This window comes from Syzygium oleosum, unplaced genomic scaffold, assembly GCF_021117445.2.
Source record: "Syzygium oleosum isolate NSW1041296 unplaced genomic scaffold, Sole_v2.1 Sole_v2.03, whole genome shotgun sequence".
NCBI classification, from domain to species: Eukaryota; Viridiplantae; Streptophyta; class Magnoliopsida; order Myrtales; family Myrtaceae; genus Syzygium; species Syzygium oleosum.
Window position 1 is genome coordinate 5,663,676 of NW_026607487.1, and position 13,209 is coordinate 5,676,884.

Here is a 13,209-nt window from a genome sequence, read left to right on the forward strand (position 1 = left end):
ACGTGGCACTGCTAGTGCTGACGTGGACAAATTTCTAATAATATTTAGGATAATTTTAATAGGTTTAGGACTTTTTGGATAATTTTCTCACAAGCTAGCACTTAAACTACCATTTGTGGTGCTAAACTTCACTCCTTTGAATTAAGCATATCTTGATTGGTACCTTAAAGCACCTCGTCTCATGTATACTAATCTCATAAGATGATCGACAAGCCACAACGAGTAAATGCGATAACGATAGCTCAATACATGCATATGCATGTTACCTCAATGGGATAACTCATTTTCAATTTAATCTAATACATGACTACAACCTCAACACGTACAAAAGTAATTGTAAAATTTGCTAGGAGTTTATTTCTTTTAACTCCAAGGAATGCTCTCACCAAAAGGAAAAAAAAACTCCAAGGAATGCAACCAAATTAACACTTTAGAATGTTTGACTTTTCAGTCGATGGAGACTGAAGAGTAAAAAATGGGGCACTCGCTTTGAATTTTGTGGCGGCCCGGAACTGGACGATATGACTTCGTTAATTTGTCTATAGAAACTTCTCAAAAGAAAATCTAAGCTTTACAATCACGTGGATAGGATCGCTGAAAATTAGACTTTGTCAAATAAACGGATCGGATCCGGTCGAAAATGGTCCAATCCAAATTTGACTCATTTCATGCAATATAAATTTGGCGATCTATACAAAACCCGATCCATATTACTAAAACATTTCTATATTTAACCAAATACAAGAAAACTCATACCCAAATTAAAGTGAGAGTATTGATGAGTGAGTGCGAGATCGAATGAGAACGAGAGAGAGTGAAAAAGAGTTGTAGAGGTGAGTTGGGTCTAAGTAAGTTATGAATCCATTTAATACCCATATTATTTTCAGATTTTACCATTCTAAATCCATTTATGACTCGTTTACTGAACACGACTAACCCATAAAACAACTTAGCCTATCAAATATGGGTTGAAAAATAGGTCTATCACCCGTTCTGACAGATCTACAAAAATCAAGAAGACACATCACATGACATTTTTCAAAGTGAAAATGGGATGTTGCTTACCCAATATAATTCAGCCCCTCCTTCGATGCTTTGATCATTTGAAAAGCCAATTAGGGTTCTCCGGCCAATTAAGTCGCTGATATCATTTCATTAAACCCGAGCCCACCTACAAAATTAAGGAGCATTAAAACACAAGATCTTCCAAAGAGAAGAAGGGAGGTTAGAAACCCAGTTTAGAGGAATGGTTTTACATCTTGATGCCTTTACAACCCAGTCTACTAGTCTATTTGAGTCACGGGGGCAGACGTATCAAACTGCATGTCATCAAGTATGTCATACAATAACTTTTCTCCTATGGTTATGAAGCTGATGGCAATATTTAGCTAAAAGTAATTATTGAATATTTAGTTTTCTACCATTTGGGTCATAAGATAATGAATAATACTCATAGACATCAATTGCTCTTTTGGCTAATGATATCAATCTATGTATATCTCTGATATAGTAGCATGTAACATGAGTTTATACTTCAAAAATAAATTGCAACTGTTAGAGAATTCGTGCTTGAAATTTTGTTACGGGTTGACAAGATTGTATTAGTAATATTAATTTTCTTTACAACTTGTATATTCAATATTGTTTAGCTTACAACTGGGGTTTGGATAGTGCCATTGACTGATTCATTGATTCTCACCATGCATTCCCTTTCAATAGTTGTCCGTGGAAGGACCTGCAAATAGTTCTCGTTGAGCCACCCACATCTCGTCTGTTTGATCATTCATTCCACAAGGATAGATTCACAATAATAACTTCTTGTTATTTCGTAATGACAACTGCTGTTACAGAAAAAGTGATCACTTATTTCTCAGCAAAGTCTTATTTTTTCTGGGCGCGAACATGCGGAAACTAGAAACTGGCTGCAATTCAGTCGCCGCAGTCGACGAACTCGTAGTTCACGATGAGGTGTCCTTGGTTGTATCCGTTTCCGTCTGTGTCCAACGGACGGAAGATGGTGTCGTAGTCCAGATCGAGCCCTCCGTTGCTGCACTGGTCGACGATCCTCGCGATAATTTGCGCATTGGTCCCGGTGTTCGTGATCTGCGTGCAGCGGGACTTGAGTTAATAATCCGATCTCTCAACTCTTTATGAGTTGCTCGAAATACATACGAGGTCTTAAAACAAAGTCATAGGGCATAAACAATAAGAAGGTTTGAAATCTCTAAAAGTTTTCTCTTACCCTCAAGCATTTGCCACAAGCCTCCTGCCCACTTGGCCCGACTGGCCCGCAGAAGGCGGTCCACCCGTACTTCTGCCGCCAGGCCAGCGGCTGGCTCGCGTCCCATGTCGAGCAATAAGCGCTGACGGCATTCAGGTCCCACCCGTTCTGTGCGGGGTTGTAGTAGTGGTACGTCGCCCTGACGTTGCTAGCGCTCTGAGCATCGGCTGCGGAGATGGAAAGGCAAAGCAACACCGCCAAACAGAGGCTGAATCTCCCCATGGCTTGCAAGAAACGAGGGGTGGTTTTTGTTGTGCAAGGAGATGAGCAAGAGAGCCTGAATTTATAAGGAGATGAGCAACATGATATCACGAAATTTGCTCTTGCGAGATTGGATGAGGGATATGACGAGTTCGCTTGCGTCTTGACTTGTGGAACTCGACCGACGGTGCTAACTGCGTGCGGACCCTTCTTCCTCTTTCTTAATGTTTATCTCATTTGACCGCAACACTGTGGAATATAAAAAGAAGAATTGAAATGAAGAATTAATCTAGGAGAAATAGAGGTTTAGCTAGCTAGGGCTTAACTATCATTTGTGGTGCTAAACTTCGTTCCTTTAAATTAAGCATATCTTGATTGATTCGCACCCTTAAGCACTTTCTCCATTTGCATGTTGCCTTCATGGCATGACTCAATTTTAAATCTAAACAAGTGTAAAATTATTCGAGAATTTGATACATGATGAGAATTATAACAGGTGGGAAAGTAATTTTGGAATTTTGCTAGGATTTTAGTGTATTTTTTCATTCCAAGAAATGCAATAAGACAGGAGAGTAACCCTTTTAGAATCTTCCCAAAGAAAAAAAAAAAAGCTTTAAAATCACATGAGATTGGATCAAATTGAGGGTGGCAGTGACTCGTCGTAATTGAATGGTCAGAAGTTATACTGGGTCAACTTTTGATTTTTTTTTTTTTTGGTGGCATTCTCAAAATGTTGGCTCCGTCAATCAAGGCTTGGTTTATTCCGTAGGATCTTTCGATGAGCTACAATAGTATGATATGCATGCAAGTGGTCGAATCGGGAAAATTATCAATTTTTTTTAAATTTATTGTAATTATACTAATTCAGATCTAAATTTTTTTTTATGTCAATTTAGTCCTAAATCTTTTATATTTGTACCACTTCAATTCATCTAGCTAATTTTGGCCAGCTGGCACTAACGTGAATGCCGACCGGCCGGTCAATGCTGATGTGGTAATTTTTAATTTTTCAATTTTTTTGGCTTTCCTTCTTCTCCTGGCCAGTCGTCGGACTGACTAGGGGCTAGGCCCGGCGAAGTCACCTCGTTGGCCACAGGTCTGGCGAGGGCAAGCTCACCCAGCCACGGCGAGTGCGATGACCTCGTTGTAGAGAGCAAGGTGCCATCGCCGGGCAAGCTCGACCTCGCCCAGATTTGGCGGGGTCAAGCCTCGAGGTTAGCCTCACCCCCGCCACATCTGGGCAAGGTCGAGCTCGCCCTTGCCATGACCTCACCCTGGCCGACCTCGCCCAAATTTGGCGAGGTTGTTGCCCTCGCCAGACTAGTGGCTGGCGAGATCACCTCGCTGGCCCTAGCCCCTTGCCTTGTCGGTCGCCGGACCCACCAGGGAAAGAAGGAAAGCAAAAAAATAAAAAATGGAAAAAATATAAAAAATCAAAAAAAATTTATAAAAAAAAATTAAAAATTGCCAGTAGTTCATAGTGAGGTGCCCTTGGTTATATCCGTTTCCGTCTGTGTCCAACAGACGAAAGATGGTGTTGCAGTCCAGATCGAGCCCTTCGTTGCCGCACTGGTCGACGATCCTTGCGATGATTTACGCATTGGTCCTGGTGTTCGTGATCTGTGTGTAGCGGAACTTGAGTTAATAATTCGATCTGTCACTTCTTTAGAAGTTGCTCGAAATATATCGGAGGTCGTGAAAACAAAGTTACAGGGCAAAACAAAATGAATGTTTGAAATCTTTGATGATTTCTTTTACCTTCAAGCATTTGCCACAAGCTGCCCTTGAGGCCCGACTGGCCCGCAGAAGGTGATCCACCCGTACTTCTTCCACCTAGCCACCCGTTTAGCTTAGGGACACACAGAGCCTAATTGTTTACGGGAAAATTACCAAAACAGTCCTAAATCTATTGTAATTATGCCAATTCAGTCATAAATAATTTTTTTGGTCCAATTCAATCCTAAACCTTTTGCATTTATATCAATTCAGTCCATCCGGCCAATTTTGGCCAGCTGATGCTAAGTAGATGTCGGCAATTGGGCCGACGTTGATGTGGTAATTTTTAAATATTTTTTTCTTTAACAAATATTTTTTTCTAATTTTTTTTTTATATTTTTTCCCTTTCTCTTTCCTTTTTATTTTGTTGCTTTCCTTCTTCCCTAGGGGCTAGGGCCGGCGAAATCACCTCGCCGGCACTAGCGAGAGCGAGCCTTGTGGCAAGGCTCGATGTCAACCCACCATGGCTGGGCGAGGTCATTGCCCTTGCCGTGGCCGACCTCGCCCACAATGGTGAGGTGGAGGCTCGCCCTCGCTGGCCCTACCTCGTGGTCGGTTGGCTAGGGGAAGAAGGAAAGCAAAAAAAAAAAAAAAGGAAAGAGAAAGGGAAAAATATAATTTTTTTTAAAAAATTTAAAAAATATTTTAAAATTGCCACATTAGCGTCGGCCGAATGGCTGGCGTTCACATCAGCGCCGGTCGGCCAAAATTGACCAGATAAACTGAATTGATATAAATGCAAAAGGTTTAGAACTAAATTAGTCAAAAAAATATTTAGGATTGAATTGGTATAATTGAAATAAATTTAGGACTTTTTTGGTAATTTTTCCGATTGTCTACGGCTCAAAAAGAAGAAACATATGCCCAAAATGAACAAGAAAGTCAGGCGGCCGCAAACTTCTAGTGAATCGGAATGGGAGCCAATTGGTGATGATGTAGAAACGACCAACCTCTTCTGAACTGGATGTGAATGAGGTTGGACTTTTTGTACTCATTTATGTTGAAATGCATGACATGCTCAAGAAAATGTTTGCCGAGTTGAGAAATGTTTCTTAAAAGAATGAGCTCAAAAGAGATATTTCCTTGGTTAAACAATAAGATATTTTGCAAAAGAGAAAAAATTATCCAAAAAGTCATAAATCTATTACACCTTTGCCAATTCAGTCACAAAACTTTTAATAGTGTTAATTGAGTCATAAACCTTATTATTTTTTAACAATTAAGTCTATCCAGTCAATTTTGATCAGAAATCGTTGACGTGGATGCCAATCGTCCTACGTGGAGCTACCAGTGCTGACGTGGACAATTTTCAATAATTTTTTAATATTTTTTTATTTTATTTTTCCTTTTTTTCTTTTCTTTATCTGCCTTTTTTCTTCTTCCCTTCTTTCTCGAGCCGGTTGTGGGGTGGCGATTGGCGAGAGGCGAGGGCTGGCGAGGACAAGCTTTGCCAGCCCTCACCGACCAGAGGCAGAAGGGAAGAAAAAAAAGAAAGAGAAAGAAAATAAAACGAAAAAATAAAAAAGAATAAAAAAATTCGAAAAAACACTAAAATATTGGCAAAAGGACACTACAAGTGCTATAAGTTGTGTACGGAGGACACTTTGGTGCCATAACTTTTTTTCGGAACACTTTGGTGCCAAATCGGAGGAAAAGAGATCACTTAGTGCCAATTTGACCGGAAATCCGACGTGGTATTTTTTATTAATTTTTGACGCCGACGTGGCTTGTCGGAGGATGAGTCAGCGTGTACAGTCAGCATTTTTTATTTTAAATAATTTTTTTCCTCTTCTTTCCTTTTTCCTTTCTTTTCTTTTTTTTCTTTTCTCCCCTCGCCGGCTGGTGGTCGGCCCGGCCACCGGTGAAGCACGGGAAGGGCTGGGCGAGGGCGGTCTTGCCCATGGTCGGCGAGGGGCGGCCTCGCCAGATTTGGGCAAGGCGACCCTTGCCGGCGACAGGTGAGGGGCGGCCTTGCCCATGGCCAGCGAGGGGCGGCCTCGCCAGATCTGGCGAGGGGCGGCCTCGCCCATGGTCGACAAGGGGCGGCCTCGCCAGATCTGGGCGAGGCGACCCTCGCGCCGACCGGCGCGAGGTGGCCTCGCCGTCACCGGCGAGAGTCACCTCGCCCGGATCTCGGCGAGGCCGCCCCTCGCCCATGGCCGACGAGGGCGGCCTCGCTCGTCGCCGGCGAGGGTCGCCTTGCCCGGATCTGGCGAGGCCGCCCCTCGTCCATGGCCGGAGAGGGGCGGCCTCGCTAGTCGCCGGCGAGGGTCGCCTCGCCCAGATCTGGCGAGGCCGCCCCTCGCCCATGGCCGGCGAGGGGCGGCCTCGCCTGTCGGCGCGAGGGTCGCCTTGCCCGGATCTCGGCGAGGCCGCCCCTCGCCGGCTATGGGCAAGGCCGCCCTCGCCCGGCCCTTCCCGTGCTTCGCGGTGGCCGGGCCGGCCCCCGGCCGGCGAGGGGAGAAAAGAAAAAAAAAGAAAAGAAAGGGAAAAGGAAAGAAGAGGAAAAAAAAAGGAAAAAAATTATTTAAAATAAAAAATGCTGACTGTACACGCTGGAAAAAAATTATTTAAAATAAAAAATGCTGACCGTACACGCTGACTCATCCTCCGGCGAGCCACGTCGGCGTAAAAAATTAATAAAAAATGTCACGTCGGATTTCCGACCAAATTGGCACTTAAGTGATCTCTTTTCCTCTGACTTGACACCAAAGTGTTTCGAAAAAAAGTTATGACATCAAAGTGTCTTCCGTACACAACTTATGGCACTTGTAGTGTCCTTTTGCTCTAAAATATTATTAAAATTTATCCACGAAAGTGCTGGTGGTGCCACATAGGACTACCAACGTCCACATTAGCAATTTCCAGCCAAAATTGACCGAATAGACTCGATTGACAAAATGTGAAAAGGTTTGGAACTCAATTGGCAAAATTGAAAAGTTTTGGCAAAAATACAATATATTTATGACTTTTTGGACAATTTTCCCGGAAACTGGCACTTAAACTATCATTTGTGATGTTAAACGTTACTACTTTGAATTAAGCATTTCTTGATTGGTACCTTAAAGCACCTCGTCTCATGTAAACTAATCTTATAAGATGATCGACAACCTACAACGAGTAAATATGATAACGAGCGAAAGCAAATACATTAAGCTCAATGCATATCCATGTTGCCTCAATGGGATAACTCAATTTCGATTTAATCTAACACATGACCACAACCTTAACACGTACAAAGGTAATTGTGAAATTTGCTAGGAGTTTATTTCCTTTAACTCCAAGGACTGCAACCAAATTAACACAATAGAATGTTTGACCTTTCAGTAGATTGAGACTGAAGAGTAAAAAATGGGGCACTCGCTATGAATTTTGTGGCGGCTCGGAACTCGACAATAGAACGTTGTTAATTAGTCTTTAGAAACTTCTCAAAAGAAAATCTGAGCTTTACAATCACATGGATGGGGTGGCTGAAAGTTAGACTCGTCAAATTGATGGGTCAGGTCGGGTCGGATATGGATCATGTCAAAAATGGTACAATCCAAATTTGACTCATTTCATGCAATACAAATCCAGTGACCCATATCCTACCCAATACATATCCGATCTATATTGCTAAAACACTTCCATATTTAACAAAATCTAAGAAAATTCATACCCAAATTAAGGTGAGAGCATGGAGGAGCAAACGCGAGATCGAGCGAGGGCGGGAGAGAGTGAAGAGAGAGTCAAAGAGGCAGGTTGGGTCTAAATACATTATGAACCCATTTAATACCCATATTATTTTCAGACTTTACCATTCTAAACTCATTTTTATAACCCATTTACTGAAGTAACTAATCCATATAACAACCCAACCCATCATATATGGATTGAAAAATAGGGTCTATCACCTGTTTTGATAGATCTACGAAAATCAAGAAGTCGCATCACATGACATTTTTCCAAGTGAAAATGGGATGTTGCTTACCCAATATAATTCAGCCCCTCCTTCCATGCTTTGAACATTTGAAAAGCCAATTAAGGTTCTCCAGCCAATTAAGTCGCCAAAGTCCCTCAAACTTACTCTCTTGAAAAAGTTCTAGAATCGAAACGATCATTCATAAAAATTATGGTATCAAACTGCACGTCATCGAGTATGTCGTACAACATTTTTTCTCCTATGGATATGAAGCTGATGGCAATGTTTAGCTAAAATCTTAAGCTTTTAGAACAGTCGTTAGTAGTTCAACAAAATCTCACACTTTCCACAACAATAGATTCACAACAATAATTTGTTGTTATTTCTTACTGACAACTGCTGTTACAGAAGAAGCGATCATTTATTTCTCAGCAAAGTCTTATTATTTCTGGGCACGAACACGCGAAAACTAGAAACTGGCTGCAATTCAGTCACCACAGTTAACGAACTCGTAGTTCACAATGAGGTGTCCTTGGTTATATCCGTTTCCGTCTGTGTCCAACGGACGGAAGATGGTGTCGTAGTCCAGATCGAGGCCTCCGTTGCTGCACTGGTCGACGATCCTCGCGATAATTTGCGAATTGGTCCTGGTGTTCGTGATCTGCGTGCAGCGGAACTTGAGTTAATACCTCTTTCGGAATCGCTCGAAATACATGCGAGGTCTTAAAACAAAGTAATAGGAAGCAAATAGAAGGTTTGAAATCTCTATCAGTTTTCTCTTACCCTCAAGCATTTGCCACAAGACTCCTGCCCACGAGGCCCGACCGGCCCGCAGAAGGCGGTCCACCCGTACTTCTGCCGCCAGGCCAGTGGCTTGCTCGCGTCCCATGTCGAGCAATATGCGCTGACGGCATTCAAGTCCCACCCGTTCTGCGCGGGGTTGTAGTAGTGGTACGTCGCCCTGACATTGCTAGCGCTCTGAGCATCGGCTGCGGAGATGGCAAGGCAAAACAACAACGCCAAACAGAGGGTGAATCTCCCCATGGTTTGCAAGAAATGAGTGGTGGTTTTTGTTGTGCAAGGAGATGAGCAAGAGAGCCTGAATTTATAAGGAGATGAGCAACATGATATCACGAAATTTGCTCTTGCGAGATTGGATGAGGGATTTGACGAATTCGCTTGCGTCTTGACTTGTGGAACTCGACCGAAGGTGCTAACTGCGTGCGGACCCTTCTTCCTTGCTCTTAATGTTTATCTCATTTGACCGCAACTCTGTGGAATATAAAAAGAAGAATTAAAATGAAGAATTAATTTTATTAAAATGAATAATTAATCTAGGAGAAATAGAAGTTTCGCTAGCTAGGGCTTAACTATCATTTGTGGTGTTAAAATTCGTTCCTTTGAATTAAGCATATCTTGATTGATATGTACCCTTAAGCACTTTCTCCATTTGCATGTTGCCTTCATGGCATGACTCGATTTTAATTTTGAACAAGTGTGAAATTAATCGAGAATTTGATACATGATCAGTATTATAACAGGTGGAAAAGTAATTTTACAATCTTGCTAGGAATTTTAGTTTATTTTTTCACGTCTAGAAACGCAATGAGATTTAGCACTAAGAAATGCAATTGGATCAAATTGAGGGTGGCAGTGATTCGACGGAATTGAATGGTCAGAAGTTAGTCAACTTTTGATTTTTTTTTTGTGGCATTCTCAAATTGTTGGCTCCGTCAATCAAGGCTTGGTTTATTCCGTAGAATCTCTCGATGAGCTACAATAGTATGATACGTATGCAAGTGGTCGTACTGGGAAACTTACCAAAAAAAGTCTTAAATCTATTACAATTGTACCAATTAAGTCCTAAATCTTTTTTTTTTTTGGCGAATTGAATCCTAAAATTTTTGCATTTATGCCAATTCAGTCCATCCGACCAATTTTGGTCTGGAAGCAATGACATGGAACAACCGGCAATAATGTGGCGCAGCCGATACTGACGTTGATAATTTTTAATAATATTATAATATTTTTTTTATTTTTATTTTTTTCCTTTCTTTTCTTCCTTCTTCCTCTAGCCAGTCGTCGGACCGAGGTGATCGAGGAGGCCAACTCGCCCAGCCACTAGTGAGGCAAGCCCTGGCCGGATCTGGTGAGGGCTCGCATTGCTAGTGGCTAGGCGAGCTCAACCTCGTTAGCCCTTGCCTTAGCCGGTCTCCTCGGTCCGATGACTGACCGGAGGAAGAATGAAGAAAAAATAATAAATAATATAATTCGAAAAAATATTAAAATATTATTAAAAATTATCTACGTCAGTATTGACCGGCCAAAATTGGCTAGATAAATTGAATTGGCACAAATGCAAAAGGTTAATGACTCAATTGGCAAAAAAAATCTTTAGGACTAAATTGACACAATTGCAATAGGTTTTAAGACTTTTTTGGTAATTTTCGCAGCTCGCATTACATTGTAAATTTTAGGAATTTGTCTACCTTTCGAGTACTCTTTTAGATTGATGTGCTTGGCTCTATATACCTCGCCATCTTTGTTCCTTGACTGTGGAAAAAGAGGAAGGTAGAGGACTGAAGTTGAGCCAATCTCCATGTAGTTGGTTCTCTGGAGAGTTTTCTGGTTATTTCAAGGAAACTCAGTGTTTCTTTGTCGCTAATTTGGAAGAGTATAGTTAATTATCAATGTGTAACCATCGAGTAATTAAAGAACTTAGTAGAGTAGATGGAGCAGTTACATTGCTCCATGTTATGCACTGCATAATTCAAATTACTAGCATTTTCTCAGCCTCGGTGGTCTTTAATCTCTTGGGGGAACTTCGATCTTTCCCTTTACGACGAAGAAGAAGGTAAGAGCTTTAGTAGTTTATGGCCGAACAGATGACATGTTGAGTGTTCGATGTATGTCCTAATCAAATTTGAGGGTGAAGATCATATGGCAATAACAACTTCTATTGCAGAAGAAGCAATCATCTATTTCTCATCAAAGTCCTATTATTTTTTGGCAGGGATATGTGAAAACTAGAAACCGGGTGCTTTCAGTCACCACAGTTAACGAACTGGTAGTTCACAGTGAGGCGCCCTTGGTTATATCCGTTTCCGTCTGTGTCCAACGGACGGAAGATGGTGTTGTAGTCCAGATCGAGCCCTCCGTTGCTGCACTGGTCGACGATCCTCGCAATAATTTGCACATTGGTCCTGGTGTTTGTGATCTATGTGCAGCGGAACTTGAGTTAATAATTCGATCTCTCACCCTTTTGAAGTTGCTCGAAATATATTGGAGGTCGTAAAAACAAAGTTATAGGGCAAAAACAAAAGGAACGTTTGAAATCTCTGACGTTTTCTTTTTACCTTCAAGCATTTGCCACAAGCCTCCTGCCCATGAGGTCCGACCGGCCCGCAGAAGGCGGTCCACCCGTACTTCTGCCGCCAGGCCAGCGGCTTGCTCGCGTCCCATGTCGAGCAATATGCGCTGACGGCATTCAAGTCCCACCCGTTCTGCGCGGGGTTGTAGTAATGGTACGTCGCCCTAACGTTGCTAGCGCTCTGAGCTTCGGCTGTGGAGACCGCAAGGCAAACTAATTGGGCATCGGCTGTGGAGGAGACCGCGAGGCAAAGCAACAATGCCAAACAAAGGCCGAGTCTCTCCATGATTTTGTGCGTTTTGCAAAGGAGAGTGGGTTGTTTCTGCTGTGCAAGGAGATGACCAAGACGGGGAGATTTTTAGGACATGAGGAACGTGAATTACGGGAATGACTTTGTGAGATTGGACGAGGGATTTGACTAATTTTCTGGCGTCTTGACTGGGCAGTTGACTGAAGGGGTTTCTACGCGTGGATCCTTCTTTCTTGTTCTTCATGTTTGTCTCTTTTGACCGCAGTGCAGTGGGGAAACACAAGAAGGTTTGTCTCAACCTCTTAACCTGGGCTCCATTTGATCTTTGATATTCGGTTAAGAGGTAACTTCACTAAAAAAAGGGAGCCGAGGCTTTCACGGGGCCTCTGCGGCCTGTCCTGTAACCGGACGGACTCAATAGATGCATTCCTAATTTTAATGTACTGGTATCCGCACGCCCTGTAACCCCCAAATCCCCCTGAATCTTTGTCTATCCTAAGGTGAGGGAATACCCTCTAAGCGTTTTACATCCAAATGATTCCGAGGTCTGAATTGGACTGAGATGAAATTTTTTAAGGACATGCTTAGGTCCACGTTTTCCTTTTATTTTGTAAAACAAATAATTAATTTAGTATAAACAGGGGTTAGGCTAGCTGGCACTTAATTGTCATTTGTGGTGTTGAACTTTACTCCTTTGAATTAAGCATATCTTGACCGGCACCTTCAAGCACTTTCTCTCACGTAGACGAATTTTATACGATAGATCGATAACTTGAAATGAGTAAATTTGATAATGGATGAAAGAAAATAAATTTAACTCAATCCGTGTGTGCTGCCTCAATGGGCACGACTCAATCTAAAATTTTAACAGGTGTGAAAATGATCGAGAATTTAATACATGAACCACGATTGTAACATGTACAAAAGTAATGGTAAATTTTGCTAGGATTAAATCTTTTTATCCCAGGAAATGCAATCAAATAAACTATGTGTAATGTTTGACTCTTGAGTCGATTCAGACTGAAGAGTCCAAAATGGGCTACTTGTTATGAATTTTGTGGCGTCTCGCAGCTCAGAATTTTAACTCGTTAATTTATCGGCCTTTTAGAAACTTCTCAAAGAAAATCTAAGTTTTATAATCGAATGAGATGGATCAAGTTGATGGTTGCAGAAATTCGACGGAATCGAATGGCCAGAAGTTTTGATCAGTCAACTCTTGACTTTTTGTGGCATTCTGAAAATCTTTGCTTCGTCATTTTGAGTGTTGGTTTGTTCCATAGAGTCTTTTGATGAACTACAATAACATGATATGCATGGGCTCGCAATACATGGTAAATTTTAGGAAATCATGAGATAATAACTTAATCTACATATTTGTCCCTTGACAGTGGAGAAAAGGAAGGTAGAGGACTAAAGTTGAGTTAATCTCT

At 41.9% G+C, this 13,209-nt stretch overlaps 3 protein-coding genes across 3 annotated transcripts; all 3 read right to left on the reverse strand.

The window, feature by feature from the left end:
- Positions 1-1,801: 1,801 nt before the first annotated feature.
- On the reverse strand, positions 1,802-2,548 carry LOC115680992 (barwin-like). The gene is made up of 2 exons (XM_030604835.2): positions 2,243-2,548; positions 1,802-2,103 (listed from the first exon to the last, which is right to left on the reverse strand). Exons 1-2 carry the CDS (start codon positions 2,501-2,503, stop codon positions 1,930-1,932), a joined length of 435 nt encoding a protein of 144 aa, XP_030460695.1. The 5' UTR covers positions 2,504-2,548; the 3' UTR covers positions 1,802-1,929.
- Positions 2,549-8,518: 5,970 nt separating this feature from the next.
- On the reverse strand, positions 8,519-9,248 carry LOC115680993 (barwin-like). The gene is made up of 2 exons (XM_030604836.2): positions 8,943-9,248; positions 8,519-8,820 (listed from the first exon to the last, which is right to left on the reverse strand). The coding sequence occupies exons 1-2, from the start codon at positions 9,201-9,203 to the stop codon at positions 8,647-8,649; spliced, it is 435 nt and encodes a 144-aa protein (XP_030460696.1). The 5' UTR covers positions 9,204-9,248; the 3' UTR covers positions 8,519-8,646.
- Positions 9,249-11,104: 1,856 nt separating this feature from the next.
- Positions 11,105-11,852, reverse strand: LOC115680989 (barwin-like). The gene is made up of 2 exons (XM_030604833.2): positions 11,516-11,852; positions 11,105-11,376 (listed from the first exon to the last, which is right to left on the reverse strand). The coding sequence occupies exons 1-2, from the start codon at positions 11,813-11,815 to the stop codon at positions 11,203-11,205; spliced, it is 474 nt and encodes a 157-aa protein (XP_030460693.1). The 5' UTR covers positions 11,816-11,852; the 3' UTR covers positions 11,105-11,202.
- Between the last annotated feature and the right edge of the window lie 1,357 nt (positions 11,853-13,209).